This window comes from Salvelinus alpinus, chromosome 33, assembly GCF_045679555.1.
Source record: "Salvelinus alpinus chromosome 33, SLU_Salpinus.1, whole genome shotgun sequence".
In the NCBI taxonomy this organism is placed as follows: Eukaryota; Metazoa; Chordata; class Actinopteri; order Salmoniformes; family Salmonidae; genus Salvelinus; species Salvelinus alpinus.
In genome coordinates, this window is record NC_092118.1 from 3,788,428 (window position 1) to 3,808,607 (window position 20,180).

The 20,180-nt window shown below is 41.6% G+C and overlaps 1 protein-coding gene across 4 annotated transcripts in view; it reads left to right on the forward strand.

The window, feature by feature from the left end:
- Positions 1-20,180, forward strand: part of LOC139563319 (low-density lipoprotein receptor-related protein 4-like) — a 205,161-nt gene that overhangs the window by 133,307 nt on the left and 51,674 nt on the right. For all 4 annotated transcript variants that reach the window (XM_071381926.1, XM_071381927.1, XM_071381928.1 and 1 more), the window contains 4 exons: positions 9,244-9,360; positions 18,185-18,298; positions 18,484-18,600; positions 19,588-19,716. In XM_071381926.1, the coding sequence (XP_071238027.1) occupies positions 9,244-9,360; positions 18,185-18,298; positions 18,484-18,600; positions 19,588-19,716 (477 nt within the window). The remainder of the gene's footprint in view (positions 1-9,243; positions 9,361-18,184; positions 18,299-18,483; positions 18,601-19,587; positions 19,717-20,180) is intronic.

Consider the following 20,180-nt stretch of genomic DNA (forward strand, 5'->3'; position numbering starts at 1 on the left):
AAAACAAATGGAAAATCCTATGACCTCAAATGTATTTTTCCCTGGATGGTTTGTCCTCGGGGTTTCGCCTGCCATATTAGTTATGTTATACTCATAGACATTATTTTAACTGTTAGAGTGTTTTCTATCCAAATCTACCAAGTATATGCATATCCTAGCTTCTGGGCCTGAGTAACAGGCAGTTTACTTTGGCCACGCTTTTCATCCGGAGGTGAAAATACTGCCCCCTACCCAAGAGAGGTTAACCTCCCCTTCATCTACACTGATTGAATTGGATTAACAGGTGTCATCAGTAAGGGATCATAGCTTTCATCTAGATTCACCTGGTTAGTCTATGTCATTGAAAGAGCAGGTGTTCTTAATGTTTTATACACTCAGTTTAGGTGTACACACAAGTACCCACACTCCTCATGGGTCTCCATTCTAGTAGCACTTCAATCACACTGTGCTACTTCAAAGCGTATTGAGCATGTCGGCTCGATAGCATTGTTGGCTTATTTACCGTAATGGGGTCGAGGAGGCCAAGAAAGAGCCTATCTGATGGGCCCCACAGCTGCCTCTGTTGCCAAGACAAACTATATTTGCTGCACCACTGCTCTCTGCGGATGGTATGAAATGATGTGCTGGGTCGGAGCCATGCCAAGAATCAGATAAGCCACCTCTGTCGGTATAGGTTATGAAAGGAAAACACAAAACGAGAGATAGAGGGGGGGTTTGTGTGTGCGTGTCTGTGTGTATGAGAGAGAGAGTGAGAAAGAGAGCGCAAGAGAGAGAGAAATGGTTATCAAAAAGGAGAGTAAGAGAGTTGGAGAGAGAGAGCTTGTATGTGTGTGAGACAGAGAAAGCGAGAGGGGGAGTTTACATTTTACATTTTTTTATTGAATGTTTACAATATACTTGCAGTGAAGCCACTCAACAACTATATCACATTAGTCATCTAACAGACTCCAATCCAGAGCGACACACAGAAGCAACCAGGGTCAATGCCCTTCTCAAGGGCACGTCGACAGATCTCCCACAAGGTCAAAAAACAGGGATCTGAACCAGCAATCCATCAGCCACCGGCCCAAGCTCCCAACCGCCAGCCCTACAAGATCCCCCCCACAGTTGCCCAAGAGCTGCCCCTCAACCATTCAAGACTCCCCAACAGTCCCCCCCCCCAAGATTAAAAAATAAATAATAATAATTACAAAAGATTATTCCATTCCCAACTTCCAAGAACTCCCCCCCAATGCACAAACAACAAAATGAACAAAAAAGAAAAAAGACAAAGGAAAACAGAAAACAACAATGGAAAAAAACACAAAGACAACAAAAATCATAACAGGAAGGCCAACTGAATATGTTTGAGTGCATGTATGGCACTATTTACCTGTGTGTGTAAACCTCAGGCAAACCGCCATTAGCCTCAGGCAAACCGGCATTAGCCTCAGGCAAACCGGCATTAGCTATAAAAACACTGCCCCTCAGTGTCATTCAAACATACTTTTTGTTATGTTTTATTTTGACTTAATTTTTTTGACTTTTATCTTTGACCATCATTATATCCCCCACCCAACAACTCCACTCCCACGTGTCTCCAATTCCACATCCCAACCCTCAGCTTCCCTCAGCCCATCCCACCTATCTCTGCTAGCCACCCCTTTCGGATTTCTACACACCATATATCTTTCAACTATGCTGTGATGTTTAACATACAATTTCAATCTATCTAAACGAATAGAATCCACAGATTGCAAGTTGAAGATAAATACTTTTACTAAGAGCATTAGTATATTAGTAATTGACTGACCCGGTCTCTCCAGATCTCCCAACAGTACTATTTCTAGGGTCAATTTTAGATCAGTGTTGTGCGTTTTCAGCATTCCTGAACCTGAGGCCAGAAACAGGCTACCTGATGGCAATACCAAAATAAATGGTCTATTGATTCTCTATCCTCACAACAAAATCTGCAGAGCTTCGATGATTGAATGCCCCAAATATTCAATATTTTGTTGGTGGCAAGAATTCTATATAATAATTTTAGCTGAAAGCACGAACTCTTGAATCTTGCTTCGTTTTATATACAGTAGGTTTAGGTTGGCATTTGTCTGCTGCGGGGAGGGAAGGCATTACATTTTTACCCTTTTTAATGTTAACTTGGGGGGACTTATTTTTATATACTCCTACAGTAGGGTTAGGTCGGCATTTGTACCATGTAATCGGTACATCAGAATCTCTTCCCAAATATTTTGCAATTTGTATGGCACAGCTGTCAACATCCTGGTCCTCAAATGAAACTGGTATACTTTCCTATTTATGCTATTTTTATTCCTCTGCCAGTTTTGATCCTTTATATTGGGCAGACAGACCAGTTCCCTACCTCCTCCCGCTGCCAGCTGCCCCCTCCATTTTTGGGGTAATGCTGTAATCAATTGGTTGTACTCTTGGATTGAGCAGACCTTCCCATACAATTCTGATCTACAATTCCAATTTACAATATAATTTAAGAACAAAATACCCTTTTCAATCATCTTTCCCATAAATACAGGTATTTTATCAACCAGCACATTTGAGTTCAGCCATAATATTTGTTGTAATATTTGTTCTATCTTTTCAGGGGGAGGAAATTGAAATTGTAGCCAGCTCTGCAATGCTTGTTTGAAAAAGTGAGAATTTGAAAAAAGCATAATTTTCAATTATTCGAAAACGAGACATGGAAAAAATGACATTTTCAAACAATGGATGAGCTTTCCTTCGTAATCTACTTGAGAACCATTTAGGGTTCAAGTAAAACTTTTGAATAATTTAAGCTTTTCGAGAGAGGTTTAGTGGTTTTATATTTAATAATCTCAACCCACCCAATTCATATTCATTATATAGACAGGCACGCTTTATTTTTTCTGGTTTAGCATCCCAGATAAAGCCAAACATTTTTTGCTCATATGATTTGAAAAACAAATCATCAGGAGTAGGCAGCGCCATAAGTAAGTGAGTAAACTGAGATACGACTAAGGAGTTAATCAGGGCAATTTTTCCATAAATAGACAGGTATTTACCTCTCCATGGTTGCAGGATCTATTGAAATTCATTGTGGGGAGCTCATTTATATCTTTTGTGGTATGAATACGAAGTATGCCTACTTCACTGAGAGAGCTTGTTTGAGGAAGAGAGGGAGCAAGTCGGAGGCAAAGAAACTGTCCCTGCAGGTATGCTGAAAGTTCTGAGATGAGCCAGCAACCATAGATGACCTATAAACCTCTGCTAGAGTGAGTTAATGTTACAGATGTGCCATGTGTGTAAGTGTCCATTACATTCGCCAATATACAAAGTCAATTATGTTCTCTCCATACATAAAATAGGTATAGGTAAATAGTATGGCAGTTACAGCCACATTTTCTTTTAGGCACTTACAGTATATTGGTCCCATTAGGGGTACTTGATGTAGCTCTGTTCCAGCAAAGGAGAGCCCATTAACTTTGTTCCTTGGAGCCACTTTAAACCTCACACATTCATCTCCATAAAATGGCCCCCTCTTCCTTAGGAAAGAGAAAGAGAGACTCTTGTACACACCTTTCCTCTTTATCTACATTATTTCTCTCTCTCTCGCTCTCTCTCACACGCACACACACCATAAACCAAGTGGCCAGTGTGTTTGCACATGTGTGCGCATAATGGTGATGGGAATGGCAGGTGTGTGGGAACACTGGTTGGAATGTGAGTTGGAATCCTGTGGCTCTGCCAGGAATAGCCTTGGGAAACGCAAAGTCAGTGTGTGGGTTACACTCACACACACACTGGGAGAGATGGTGAAGTTGAAGCACATTTAGCTTCTTGGACCATGGAGAGAGATGAGCAAAGGTGGATTTGTGTGCATGTGTGCTTGTGTGTGCGCACGCTTGGAATGCAGTGGGATGAAAGGAGCTGAGCTGAGTAGGCATCAAAGCATTAGACCTCATCATCTCCCAACTCATCCACCTGATACCACAACCAAGACATGCACTGTGTGTGTGTGTGTGTGTGTGTGTGTGTGTGTGTGTGTGTGTGTGTGTGTGTGTGTGTGTGTGTGTGTGTGTGTGTGTGTGTGTGTGTGTGTGTGTGTGTGTGTGTGTTAGATTTCTCAGCTGCTCGTGTGTGTGTGCAGTAATGTAGTGGTAAAAAATAGGTGGGTAATCGTTGATTGTCGTCCGCGGAGAGTAAAGTAACACTCTATATACTTTCAAGCCTTATTTCTGCAAACGGTGGGTAAACGTTCATGGAAAATTTGAAAATTGAGTAAGCACAGTTTGCGTGCATTTAGCCTCCACTATAACTGTGTTTGTGTGTTATTGATCATGTGCGTGTATGTTTGTGTGAGCAGAAATGTTTTTTTACCTTAAGGCGGCATTTCTTTGTTTAACTTGTGCTTGTGGGTGTCCTGCCTGCATACGTGTGTATTCACACTGCGCTCTCTGTCACCCAGATCAGTTGAATTATTCAAAGATGTTACATTGAAAACTTTGAAAAGAGAATTCAGTGTTCGGTGCTAGCTCAAAGACTGTGCTAGACTGCTAATGCACAGAATCTCATGGTAGAAGTTGCCCCTAAACACAGATCTTGGATCAGATTACCCTATACCCAATCCACTAATGGAGGCTAAAAAAGTTCTGTCCCAATATCAAGTTCTACAAACTCTTGCTAAGACACTAACTAGCTCTTTACTTCTACAGTAACTCTTCACTGAACTGTGACTGAACTGTGTTTCGTTCTCTACGTCACTGATTAAACTCACTGTAATTGCCACTACCACCACTGCACAGATGTGACCACTATTCATCCTATCATTCTGAAGAGACAAGGGATGGTTCTGGGTAGAAGAGGAAAGAGGGTAAATGGATTATTGACTAAATACCATAAAGTGTGTTGCTACCTTCTCATTTTTCAATTTGTTCCACTTTAAACCCATGTGATTGATCTGTTGCCTAAGATGTTAGTGGCCTGCATCCCAAATGACACCCTATTCCCTATGTAGTGCACAAATTTTGACCAGGGCCCATAGGGCTTAGATCAAAAGTAGTGCATTATATAGGGAGCCATTTGAGACGCACCCTATGTGTATGACGACGTTGGGCTTCATTCCATCACATGAAAGCTGGTGGCAATGTTGGGGAATACATTTATGTAGGAAAATATTTTATATTTATTGTATTTTTATTTAACTAGGCAAGTCAGTTTAGAACAAATTCTTATTTACAATGACGGCCTACCCCGGCCATACCCTAACCAGGACGACGCTGGGCCAATTGTGCACCGCCCTATGGGACTCCCAATCACGGCCAGTTGTGATACAGCCTGGAATCGAACCAGGGTCTGTAGTGACAGTTCTAGCACTGAGATGCAGTGCTTTAGACCACTGCGCCACTCGGGAGCCCAATATGAGATAAATATGAGTGGGGTCTGTTCTCCTTCTGATGCTGCCTACCTCTCTCTCGCTCTCTTTCTCTGCCTGTCTTTAATCACTGTGTGACGCGCTGCTTCATGACAACCCAGCATCATCCCTCTGTCTCCAATATGTCTCTTTCACTATCTCTCTCACTCTCTCACTGCATGTATCTTTCTTTCCATGTCTCTGTTGTATGATTTCTGTTTCTCTCAGTTTTTTCTCTCTCACTCTATCTCTTTCTTTTCCCCTCTTTTTCTCTCTTTTGCTCTCTTTCTCTCGCTCTCTTTCTTTCTCTCTCTCTCTGTGTCAATAATACAGGACCCATACAAGGATATATGGGTCAGTGGGGCTTTCCTCCCCGTTAGTGTCTCTGTCACACACACACACACACACACACACACACACACACACACACACACACACACACACACACACACACACACACACACACACACACACATTATTCATTCATAAATCACTCAGTCAGTTCAGACTTCATAGCTGGCTGCCACATGGGCTGCTTTACTTAGTGACATCATGCATTTTTCATGTAGTCCATGTTGGACGGTCAATATTTCATACTTCCTATCATATATTAGTGGCCTGAAGGCCCACAAGAAAGACAACTCGTCCGCTTCTTCTTCCTCTTCCTCCCCCTCTCCCTGTAGTAATTGAATTATACGTTGATGACAAAGAGCCAGTCATTCTGCGATGGGTACAGCGGACTCAGAGTGGATATGGAATGCGCTGAGTTTTGGACTCAGGAAATGGACACACAGAGTAGGATATGGAGGATAATAAATAACCAACCTCCCCTCCATCCAGTGTATTTCCCTGCCGTGACCTTGTCTTTGCTTCTTTCCTGTACTTTCCTTTCTTTCTCATTCTGTCTCTTTGTCTTTTAATTGTGTTGCTATATACACTGACTATACCGAACATTAGGAACACATTCCTAATATTGAGTTGCACCCCCCTATTTTGCCCTCAGAACACCCTCAATTCTTCGGGGCATGGACGCTACAAGGTGTTGTAAGCATTCCACAGGGATGCTGGCCTATGTTGATGCCAATGCTTCCCACCGTTGTGTAAAGTTGGCTGGATGTCCTTTTGTGTGGAGGACCATTCCTGATACACACGGGAAACTGTTGAGCATGAAAAAACCAGCAGCGTTGCAGTTCTTGACAATCCGGTGCGCCTGGCACATACTACCACACCCCATTCCAAGGCACTTACAGTGGAAGTCGGAAGTTTACAGACACTTAGGTTGGAGTCATTAAAATTAGTTTTTCAACCACTCCACAAATTTCTTGTTAACAAACTATAGTTTTGGCAAGTCGGTTAGGACATCTACTTTGTGCATGACACAAGTCATTTTTCCAACAATTGTTTACAGAGAGATTATTTAACTTATAAAACTCACTGTATCACAATTCCAGTGGGTCAGAAGTCTACATACACTAAGTTGACTGTGCCTTTAAACAGTTTGGAAAATTCCCAAAAAGGATGTCATGTCTTTAGAAGCTTCTGATAGGCTAATTGACATAATTTGAGTCAATTGGAGGTGGACCTGTTGATGTATTTCAAGGCCTACCTTCAAACTCTGTGCCTCTATGCTTGACATTATGGGAAAATCAAAATAAATCAAAAAAAAATGGTAGACTTCCACAAGTCTGATTCATCCTTAGGAGCAATTTCCAAACGCCTGAAGGTACCACGTTCATCTGTACAAACAATAGTACGCAAGTATAAACACCAGGGGACCACGCAACCGTCATACCGCTCAGGAAGGAGATGTGTTCTGTCTCCTAGAATTAAGGTACTTTGGTGTGAAAAGTTCAAATCAATCCCAGAACAACAGCAAAGGACCTTGTGAAGATGCTGGAGGAAACAGGTACAAAAGTATCTGTATCCAAAGTAAAACAAGTCCTATATCGACATAACCTGAAAGGCCGCTCAACAAGGAAGAAGCCACTGCTCCAAAACCTCCATAAAAAAAGCCAGACTATGGTTTGCAACTGCACATGGGGACAAAGATCATACTTTTTGGAGAAATGTCCTCTGGTCTGATGAAACAAATATTGAATTGGTTGTACTCTTGGATTGATAGAACATAACTGGCCATGATGACCATCGTTATGTTTGGAGGAAAAAGGGGTAGGCTTGCAAGCCTTAGAACACCTTCCCAACCTTGAAGCACAGGGGTGGCAGCATCATGTTGTGGGGGGTGCTTTGCTGCAGGAGGGACTGGTACACTTCACAAAATAGATAGCATTATGAGAAAGGAAAATTATGTGTATATATTGAAGCAACATCTCAAGACATCAGTCAGGAAGTTAAAGCTTGGTTGCAAATGGGTCTTCCAAATGGACAATGACCCCAAGCATACTTCCAAAGTTGTGGCAAAATGGCTTAAGGACAACAAAGTCAATGTATTGGAGTGGCCATCCCAAAGCCCTGGCCTCAATCCTATAAAACATTTGTGGGCAGTACTGAAAAAGCATGTGCGAGCAAGGAGGCCTACAAACCTGACTCAGTTACACAAAGCTCTGTCAGGAGGTATGGGCCAAAATTCATCCAACTTATTGTGGGAAGCGTGTGGAAGGCTACCCAAAACATTAAACAATTTAAAGGCACTGCTACCAAATGCTAATTGAGTGTATGTCAACTACTGACCAACTGGGAATATGATGAAAGAAATTAAAGCTGAAATAAATCATTCTCTTTACTATTATTCTGACATTTCACATTCTTCAAATAAAGTGGTGATCCTAGCTGACCTAAAACAGGGAATATTTACTGGGATTAACTGTCAGCAATTATTGTGAAAAACTGAGTTTAAATGTATTTGGCTAAGGTGTATGTAAACTTCCGACTTCAACTGTATATTCACATGCGCGCCCGCACACATAGCCTAGTTTCAGCGGAATATAATCTGCAGGCAGCAAGAGTGTGCAACTCTCAACTGGTTTTGGTATGGAGCAGCTCACAGAAGAATGACATTGGTATCCAGTAGGGTAGGAAAGACTTTCAACTTATGATATCTGCCAGTAAATGCTAACTAAAGCAACAATGGGTATGCAAACCAGGTATTGAAAAAGTTTAGTCCGAAGTGTTGGTTAGTAGGCTATTTGTGATGCGCAATTGCCATCATGCACTGTTTGCATCAGAGGCGTAGACATGAGATTGGCCTGGGTGGACACAGTCCCACCCACTGGGGAGCCAGGCCCTGACAGGCCCACCCAATCACATTGATGTGGTTTAAACATTGTTGTGGACTTAGACCATTTTTTCCTTTTAAAAAAAAAGTACATTTCTGACCCAATGGGAATGTGATGAAATAAATAAAAGCTGAAATAAATCATTCTCTCTACTTATTATTCTGACATTCCACATTCTTAAAATAAAGTGGTGATCCTAACTGATCTAAGACAGGGAATTTTTACGAGGATTAAATGTCAGGAATTGTGAAAAACTGAGTTTAAATGTATTTGGCTAAGGTTTATGTAAACCTCCGACTTCAACTGTAAGTCTTACCCATTCACCCTCAGACTGGCACACATACACAATACATGTCTCATTTGTCTCAATGCTTAAAAATCCTTCTTTAACCTGTCTCCTCCCTTCATGTACACCGATTGAAGTGGATTTAACAAGTGACATCAATAAGGGATCCTAGAGTTCACCTGGTCAGTCTGTCATGGAAAGAGCAGGTGTTCGTAATGTTTTTTATACTAGTGTATTGGCTGTGTCCATGGGGCCTTGTTCTCGCTATCATGCATTTGTGTTTGTGTATGCCCATATTTTGCTTCAGCTGTGATAATGACTGGTCTTTTCCTCTGTAGTGCTGCCCACCTGCTCTCCACTGGACTTCCACTGTGACAACGGGAAGTGTATCCGCCGCTCCTGGGTGTGTGACGGGGACAACGACTGTGAGGATGACTCCGACGAGCAGGACTGTCGTAAGTCTCACACACACACACAGAAACACGCACGCACAATTTCTGTGAATAGCAAAGTAATATCTCGTCTAAAAAAACACGACAAATCAACAGATTTATCAAGTGCCATGTTCCTGGAGAGCCACAGTATGGTGTTGAGGGGTTTTTATTCTATCCCATCTGATTCTACTAATAACAGTTTCAAACGGTTCCACCAACGTGTTTATTCATGTACAACATAGCAGAGGTCAAAGCACATGACTTCTGCAGTGTGCGTGCGTGCACTGGGCAAAAAGGGTCAATATCAGGGGGTATCTTTATCTGTATATTTCCGGATATCAGACATTTTATTAGATATAAGTAGACATGCTCCAGATACACGTCCTTAATTTCATAAATGGCGCTAGGATATTATTCGTAATGGGACAGTTTCTACATGCATCCAATCCGGACCTCAGAAATCTCCCTGCTACCATGTGAGTGCAGGGAGATATCTGGGGTGAGATATTTTTAAGACACGCACCTGATGCATGTTGTGGTAAACCGTGGGGTGTTGGGTTGAGCGTGCAGAGGTTAACACAGAGACAGGGAGGTTTTAGTTCGCAAACACAACTTTACTAGGCCGTAAAATAAACATAGCAAAGAGAATCACATACAGTTGATGTCAGAAGTTTACATACACTTTTTTCATTTTCACAGTTCCTGACATTTAATCTTAGTAAAAAATTCCCTGTCTTAGGTCAGTTAGGATCACCACTTTATTTTAAGAATGTAAAATGTCAGAATAATAGTAGAGAGAATGATATATTTCAGCTTTTATTTCTTTCATCACATTCCCAGGGAGTCAGAAGTTTACATACCCTCAATTAGTATTTTATAGCATTGCCTTTAAATTGTTTAACTTCTCTAGGATAGGGGGCAGCATTTCCACATTTGGATGAAAAGCATACCCAAATTCAACTGGAAGCTACTCATCCGCAGAAGATAAGATATGCATATTATTAGTAGATTTGGATAGAAAACACTCGGAAGTTTCTAAAACTGTTTGAATCATGTCTGTGAGTATAACAGAACTTATTTAGCAGGCGAAACCCCGAGGACAAACAATACAGATTTTTTTTTTTTGAGGTCACTCTCTTTTCAATGGGTTTCATTGGGAATCCAGATTTCTAATTGACCTTCTTGCAGTTCCTACCGCTTCCACTGGATGTCAACAGTCTTTAGAAATTGTTTGAGGTTTTTTTCCTTTGTGTAATGAAGAAGTACGGCCATCTTGAACGAGGGTCACTTGAAGTGTACTGTTTGTTAGAGGCGCGTGACCAGAAAGCTAGCTACAGTTTGTTTTAATCCTGTATTGAACACAGATCATCCCGTCTTCAATTTTATCGATTATTTACGTAAAAAAATACCTAAAGTTGTATTACAAAAGTAGTTTGAAATGTTTTTGCAAAGTTTACAGGTAACTTTTGAGATATTTTGTAGTCACGTTGCACAAGTTGGAACCAGTGTTTTTCTGGATCAAACGCGCCAAATAAATGGACATTTTGGATATATATCGACAGAAATAATCGAACAAAAGGCCATTTGCGATGTTTATGGGACATATTGGAGTGCCAACAACAGAAGCTCGTCAAAGGTAAGGCATGAATTATATTTTTATTTCTGCGTTTTGTGTCGCGCCTGCAGGGTTGAAATATGCTTCTCTGTCTTTGTTTACTCTGTTGCTATCCTCAGATAATAGCATCGTTTGCTTTCGCCGAAAAGCCTATTTAAATTCTGACACGTTGGCTTTACTTTGGTATCTTTCATGTGTGATTTAATAAAAGTTAGATTTTTATAGTAATTTATTTGAATTCGGCGCTCTGCATTTTCTCTGGCTTTTGGCCAAGTGATACAGTAGCGTCCCACCTAAACTCAGATTTCTGGATATAAATATGAACTTGCCTAAACTCAGATTTCTGGATATAAATATGAACTTTACCAAACAAAACATACATGTATTGTGTAACATGAAGTCCTATGAGTGTCATCTGATGATGATCATCAAAGGTTAGTGATTCATTTTATCTTTATTTCTGCTTTTTGTTACTCCTCTCTTTGGCTGGAAAAATAGCTGTGTTTTTCTGTGACTTGGCTCTGACCTAACATAATTGTTTGGTGTGCTTTCGTCGTAAAGCCTATTTGAATTCTGACATGTTGGCTGGATTCACAACAAGTGTAGCTTGAATTTGGTATCTTTCATGTGGGATTTCATGAAAGTTTGATTTTTATAGTAATTTATTTGAATCTGGCCCTCTGCAATTTTACTGGCTTTTGGCCAAGTGGGACGTTCACTTCTATGGAATATGTGGGACGCTAACTTGGGTCAAATGTGTAAGGTATCCTTCCACAAGCTTCCCACAATAATTGGGTGAATTTTGGCCTATTCCTCCCGACAGAGCTGGTATAACTGAGTCAGGTTTGTAGGCCTCCTTGCGCTTTATCATTTCTGCCCACAAATGTTCTATAGGATTGAGGTCAGGGCTTTGTGATGGTCACTCCAATACCTTGACTTAGTTGTCCTTAAGCTATTTTGCCACAACTTTGGAAGTATGCTTGCGGTCAATGTCGATTTGGAAGATCCATTTGCGACCAATGTTTAACTTCCCGACTGATGTCTTGAGATTTTGCTTCAATATATCCACATGATTTTCAATTCCTCATGAGGCCATCTATTTGGTGAAGTGCACAAGTCCCTCCTGCAGCAAAGCACCCCCACAACATGATGCTGCCACCCCTGTGCTTCAAGGTTGGGATGGTGTTCTTCGTCTTGCAAGCTTCCCCCTTTTACCTCCAAACATAAAGATGGTCATTATGGCCAAACAGTTCGATTTTTGTTTCATCAGACCAGAGCACATTTCTCCAAAAAGTACGAACTTTGTCCCAATGTGCAGTTGCAAAACATAGTCTGGCTTTTTTAACAAACTATAGTTTTGGCAAGTCGGTTAGAACATCTACTTTGTGCATGACACAAGTAATTTTTCCAACAATTGTGTACAGACAGATTATAATTCACTGTATCACAATTCCAGTGGGTCAGAAGTTTACATACACTAAGTTGACTGTGCCTTTAATTAAACAGCTTGGAAAATTCCAGAAAATGATGTCATGGCTATAGAAGCTTCTGATAGCCTAATTGAAATCATTTGACCTCCACAAGTCTGGTTCATCCTTGGGAGCAATTTACAAATGCCTGAAGGTACCACGTTCATCTGTACAAACAATAATACGCAAGTATAAACACCATGGGAACACGCAACCGTCATACTGCTCAGGAAGGAGATGCGTTCTGTCTCCTAGAGATGAACGTACTTTGGTGTGAAAAGTGCAAAACAATCCCAGAACAACAGCAAATGACCCTGTGAAGATGCTGGAGGAAAAAGGTACAAAAGTATCTATATCCACAGTAAAACGAGTCCTATATCGATATAACCTGAAAGGCCGCTCAGCAAGGAAGAAGCCACTGCTCCAAAACCGCCATACAAAAAGCCAGACTACGGTTTGCAACTGCACATGGGGACAAATATCATACTTTTTGGAGAAATGTTTTCTGGTCTGATGAAACAAAAGTAGAACTGTTTGTTCATGATGACCATCGTTATGTTTGGAGGAAAAAGGGGGAGGCTTGCAAGCCTTAGAACACCTTCCCAACCTTGAAGCACAGGGGTGGCAGCATCATGTTGTGGGGGGTGCTTTGCTGCAGGAGGGACTGGTACACTTCACAAAATAGATGGCATCATGAGAAAGGAAAATCATGTGGATATATTGAAGCAACATCTCAAGACATCAGTCAGGAGGTTAAAGCTTGGTCGCAAATGGATCTTCCAAATCGACATTGACCCCAGGCATACTTCCAAAGTTGTGGCAAAATGGTTTAAATTAAGGACAACAAAGTCAAGGTTTTGGAGTGGCCATCACAAAGCACTGACCTCAATCCTATAGAAATGATGTGGGCAGAACTGAAAAAAGTTGTGCAAGCAAGGAGGGATACAAACCTGACTCAGTTACCCCAGCTCTGTCAGGAGCTGAAAATGGCCAAAATTCACCCAACTTATTGTGGGAAGCTTGTGGAAGGCAAGCTGAAATGTTTGACCCAAGTTAAACAATTTAAAGGCAATGCTACCAAATACCAATTGAGTGTATGTAAACTTCTTCTATTATTCTGACATTTCACATTCTTAAAATTAAGTGGTGATCCTACCTGACCTAAGACAGGGCATTTTTATGAGGATTAAATGTCAGGAATTGTAAAAAACTGAGTTTAAATGTTTTTGGCTAAGGTGTATGTAAACTTCCGACTTCAATTGTATCTTACATTACTCATCTCATATATTTATACTGTCATTGCTCATCCATATATTTATATGTACATTACCGGTTAAAAGTTTTGGGACACCTACACATTTAAGGGTTTTTCTTTATTTTTAGTACTTTGTACATTGTAGAACAATAGCCACCCGTTGCCTTGATTTCAGCTTTGCACACTCTTGGCATTTTCTCAGCCAGCTTCATGAGGTAGTCACCTGGAATGCATTTCAAATAACAGGTGTGCCTTCTTAAAAGTTCATTTGTGGAATTTCTTTCCCTCTAAATACGTTTGAGACAATTAGTTGTGTTGTGAAAAGGTATGGGGTATACAGAAGATAGCCCTATATGGTAAAAGACCAAGTCCATATTATGGCAACAAAAGCTCAAATAAGCAAAGAGAAACGACAGTCCATCATTACTTTAAGACATGAAGGTCAGTCAATACGGAACATTTCTAGAACTTTGAACGTTTCTTCAAGTGCAGTCGCAAAAACCATCAAGCACTATGATGAAACTTGCTCTCATAAGGACCACCACAGGATTGGAAGACCCAGAGTTACCTCTGCTGCAGAGGACAAGTTCATTATAGTTACCAACCTCAGAAATTGCAGCCCAAATGAAGGCTTCACAGAGTTCAAGTAACAGACACATCTCAACATCAACTGTTCAGAGGAGACTTTGTGAATCAGGCCTTCATGGTCAAATTGCTGCAAAGAAACCACTACTAAAAGACACCAATAATAAGAAGAGACTTGCTTGGGCCAAGAAACACAAGTAATGGGCACTAGACCGGTGGAAATATGTCCTTTGGTCCAAATTGGAGATTTTTGGTTCCAACCAAAAATGATGTGGGGGTGCTTTGCTGGTGACACTGTCTTTGATTTATTTAGAATTCAAGGCACACTTAACCAGCATTGCTACCACAGCATTCTGCAGCGATACGCCATCCCATCTGTTTTGTGCTTAGTGGGACTATCATTTGTTTATCAACAGGACAATGACTCAACATACCTCCAGGCTGTGTCAGGGCTATATTACCAAGAAGGAGAGTGATGTAGTGCTGTATCAGATGGCTTGGCCTCCACAATCCCCCGACCTCAACCTAATTCAGATGGTTTGGGATGAGTTGGACCACAGAGTGAAGGAAAAACAGCCAACAAGTGCTCAGCATACATGGGAACTCCTTCAAGGCGGTTGGAAAAGCATTCCAGGTGAAGCTGGTTGAGAGAATGCCAAGAGTGTGCAAATCTGTCATCAAGGAGAAGGGTGGCTATTTGAAGAATCTCAAATATAAAATGTATTTTGATTTGTTTAACACTTTTTTGGTTACTACATGTGTTATTTCATAGTTTTGATGCCTTCACAATTATTCTACAATGTAGAACACAGTAAAAATAAAGAAAAACCCTTGAATGAGTAGGTTTTCTAAAACTTTTGACCGGTAGTGTATATATGTTCTTATTCCATTCCTTTACTTAGATTTGTGTGTATTGGGTAGTTCTTGTGAAATTGTTAGATATTATTTGTTAGATATTACTGCGCTGTTGGAGCTAGAAACACAAGCATTTCGCTACACCCGCAATAACATCGTCTAAACACGTGTATGTGACCAATACAATTTGATTTGATTTTGATATTCACAACTATCTGTTACAATAAGGTGTCACAATAAGCAGAGGTATCCATGGTACCCGGTGGTTGAGCTAGATTTCAATCCACACGCCTCCACACCCATTAAGTCCACAGAGATCACCACACAGATTGGACTGAGAAACTTGGTATGATTAATTTCCAACCCGATGGATTGAATTTCCTGAATGTTCTGGAGATGGAATGAATTGACTCAAGCTAACCCTGCCAGCTTGTACCTCTATTAATACTTTTTTTCTGAATAATTTTGTAGATAAAAAAAAGTATTTTAAATTTGATGGTGAGCTCTCTCTCTTTCTCAGATTCTCTCGTTCCCTTCTTATTGTCACGTTCTGACCATAGTTCTTTTGTGTATTCATTGTTTTAGTGTTGGTCAGGACGTGAGCTGGTTGGGCATTCTATGTTGTGTGTCTAGTTTGTCCGTTTCTATGTATGGCCTGATATGGTTCTCAATCAGAGGCAGGTGTTAGTCATTGTCTCTGATTGGGAACCATATTTAGGTAGCTTGTTTTGTGTTGGGGTTTGTGGGTGGTTGTCTTCTGTCTTTGTGTTCATTGCACCAGATAGGACTGTTTTCGGTTTTGCCACATTTGTTATTTTGTATTGTGTTCATGTTCAGTTGTTTATTATTAAAACATGGACACGAACTACGCTGCGTCTTGGTCCGATCCCTGCTACACCTCCTCTTCAGACGAAGAGGAGGAAGGCTGCCGTTACACTTATTTTTTCCAGATAACTGTATGGAGGTGGGCTTTCCTTTCCTTCTCTCTCCTCTCTCAATCTCTTTCTTTCTTTCTCTCCGATTCTCTTTCTCTGATTTTCTCTCTCGCTCTCTCTCTTGCTCCGCTTCTCTCATTCCCTGCTTTCCTCTCTCCTGTCTGACCCATATTTCAGGAGCCAGACGTAGAATCCCGTCCTGATGGGGGGTCCGTCTGCCGTGAGCCAGGCATGAATTTTTCATCTTCATGCCCCGTAAATTTCCCCCTCCCTCGCTCCTTGGCCTACTTATTTTGTCAGGCCTTATTTCTCTATGTCTTTCTGTCCTCCCTAGTTTCTTTCCCCCCACTGTTGTTGTTTTATTACATTATTTAAAGAGAGAAGGGGAAGAGAATGGAGAGAGACGGGGGAGAATCCGTCATGGTCCACTTGAGCTTAGCGACTTGTCAAAGTTTTAGACAACAAAACTGGAAAAAGAGACGTGTGTGTGAAAGTGAGTGACAGAGTGAGTGTGCCTGTGTGGATGTGTGTTCCTACGTTCATATTTATCCAGCAGAACACACATGACTACATATCCACAGTGGTATCACACACACCTACACACACCAGACCTGAGTTCAAATACTATTCAGAGCTTCTGCTCTTTTCTATAATTTGTAGGTTGGTAGGACTGGAGTCTGATGGGATAGTTCTGAGCTTCTGCTCTTTTCTATGTCAACTCATGGGATGAGAGGAGGATGCAAGGCAGGCAGGGGGCAAGAAGGGAAGGCAAACCCTGAAAGTGCATAGGTAATACTCAAGGAACCATACAACGTGTTTAAAAAGGAATATATTTGGTTTTATTTATTTTTTCACACACACACACCTCAATGCACACCCTGGAAATGAATCACTATGAACTTTCATCTCTAACCGCTGCCTGCTCTCTGACTGATGATCTGCCTCAGGACACGTGACTTCTGAACTTTCCTCTGTTTGGGTTAGGAACGAGAGGGAGGGAAAGAGAGAGACAGATGAGAGATTCAATGAAATTCTACTTCGTGTGCCAAGTGAGTTTTTGGAATGAGATTCAGCCATAGAGTTATAGTTTGGAGACTCTCATTCAGGGGGTAGCTTTGTCTTCTGCTCCCGTTCCAGATCCTTCTTCTTCTCTGTTGCATCTGAATAGGAGGGGTAAGAGTACTCTTAAATAAAAATACAAATAAAACTATACTAATAAGTCTCTTCTGTTCTGAGGACTCGGTTGTGTAATAAAGCAAAGGAAACCTGTGTGCGAGAAAACGAAAGAAAGATATGAGAGGTAGTAGATTTGGGTCACGTTTTGTCGCAATAGTCACTGAGGTAGGAAGTACAAAAATACACATTTTATCCTCAAACATATCTGTGCCCGTCCCTTTTTTCTGTCTCTCTGCTCCTTAACTTGTATTACACTCTGAACTGCCGTCACGTTTCTAAGTGGGTTTCTTTGACTGAGCCTCTGTACGCATTTTATTGGCAGTTCAGGTATAAGAGAGGTAGATTGAACAATTAGTTAATAACCTTCTAAGGCAGCAACCCCCCTTCACACACAAGACATACACACGCACACACAACACGCTTTAAATAATACATCACCTCCGGTCTGGGGCCATTCAGGCAGAAATCATGGTACTTCCCTCTGATACTAGCCTGTTCACCTGGCACTCCTTTAGCCAGGACTATAATTGGCTATCGATCGCTGTGGTTATAACTGTAGTTGCAGGCTGTCGTATTAGTGAAGGAGAGAGAAAGATGGTGGCGGGAGTCAGTGCAGGAGAGAAAAGGGAGAGAGACATTGTTGTAGGCCTAATAGCGCTCGTAAGTGGAACTAATGATAACATCAGAGAAATGATTGTAAGTAAGGAGGTTTTTGGGGGGTTGTCGTGCTGGATATGACAGTGTAGTTTAGATCAGAGGTTAACCATCAGGGTGGATGGGAGGTTGTCCACTGGAGGTTAATAGACAGCTACTTTTCTCTGTGTGAACGTAAGAGAAAGGTCACTAAGCTGTGTGCCCGTATCAGATTCTTACGTCATACAAGCGGTGTATCGGATATTGTTTGTGTGATTTGTCCTTTGATTGACATCCCGTCTCTCTCTCTCTTTGTCGGTAGCGCCGAGAGAGTGTGAAGAGGATGAGTTCCATTGTCAGAACGGCTACTGCATCCGCAGCCTGTGGCACTGTGATGGGGACAATGACTGTGGGGATAACAGTGACGAGCAGTGTGGTGAGTTACACACACACACACACACACACATGCACACCACACATTCACTCCTACAGTATACACATACATTCAGAAAGTTGTAGTCTTTGTCACATCTCAATCCGTTGACTTTAATATCTCTATATTCCTCTCTCTCTTACTTTCTCTCCTCTCTCTCTCTCTCTCTCTCTCTCTCTCTCTCTCAGACATGCGAAAGTGTTCCGATAAGGAGTTTCGCTGTACAGATGGGAGCTGCATTGCTGAACACTGGTACTGTGATGGAGATACTGACTGCAAGGACGGATCTGACGAGGAAAACTGCCGTGAGTTGCCCTGTGTGTGTGTGTGTGTGTGTGTGTGTGTGTGTGTGTGTGTGTGTGTGTGTGTGTGTGTGTGTGTGTGTGTGTGTGTGTGTGTGTGTGTGTGTGTGTGTGTGTGTGTGTGTGTGTGTGGTTATCCTGTTTCTCACATTAACAAGTGTGTATTATACGCATGTGTCCTGGAAAGAGATGGAGACCCGCACACTGTCTAAAAAGGAATAAATCCTAAACGAAGGCTTCAATGCAAAATAAAGATGTTTATTAAAACACATTGGGCCCAAAAAATCATCAGTGCATAAATTAAAGGTGAAAACAAGTGTAAATTGACGGCACACACAGCATGAGGCCAAACGGTTTGTGCTTTGTTTTCATCTTTCATTCACTATGCACTTTGTGCACTTTCTTTCACTATGATTTTTTGGCCATAGTTCTATTCAAGTATCAGTTTTGGATGTATTCCTTTTTTCTACAGTGTGTGGGTCTCCATCTCTTCCACTATTCTTATTTTGACTCCTACACACCTGGAACAGACACTATTCAGTAGTAAGGACCTTAAAAGAGAGCAGACAGCCTTGTATCATTCATACGCATGTGAAATATGAAATGGAAATGTTTCGTTTTTTTGCATATCCCAACTCCCCCTGAGACACATACTGTATGTGTGTGTGTACACTCTCTCTCTCTCTCTCTCTCTCTCTGGCGAGGGGGATTTCAATGGTATAGATAAAGGATTGGCAGCAGGATTTCAAAGGGCTCACACAGGTGTACACTCTGAGCCTTATCTTCCTTTTGTTGCCAAGGGGTGTGTGTGTGTCGACATTCCCAACTTCACCTAACTATTTCCACCCCAGAGTATAACACACTGAATGTCAGAACCACACACTGTCTTTATAGTTTATGACAGAAAGGTTTAGGGGTGAAAGAGAATGTGTGTTAAATATGTACCCCTCACCCCTATCTCTTTTTCTCCCTTTCTCTCTCCCTACGTAGCATCTGATGTAATGACGGCCACCTGTAGTGTCGAAGAGTTCCAGTGTGCGTATGGACGCTGTATTCTGGACATTTACCACTGTGACGGAGACGATGATTGTGGAGACTGGTCTGATGAGTCCGACTGCTGTACGTACACACACACACACACGTCTGATTCAGGTGGCTAATCATTGATCTGCAGGCGCCAGCACCATAAATGCTACATCAGAGGCTGCTACACCGCCAGGCAGCAAACACATACTGTGCCTCAAATTCCTCTGCTACACACACAGAGAGAACCTGCTGTGGCCAGACGACAGGTTGGAATTCTTCCCAGAATGCCAAGCACCCTATTTCTCAACTGGGATGTTAACAAAGGTGTCAATAGGTTAGGGGCATGGAGGATTGCAGGTGGGTTACAACTTTATCATGATGGACGGAGAGAGTGAAGTTCAGTGTTTGAGAGGTGCCACTGACACCCTGTTGTCTTTTTAAGACCTTGTCAGGTGAAAGCAAAAGTACTTCCAGTCAAGTGTTCATAAAATAAAAGAGATTAGGATAGGATCGGCTGAGGTTTAACAGATTTGAGACAAGTTGGTGATGGCAGGTCC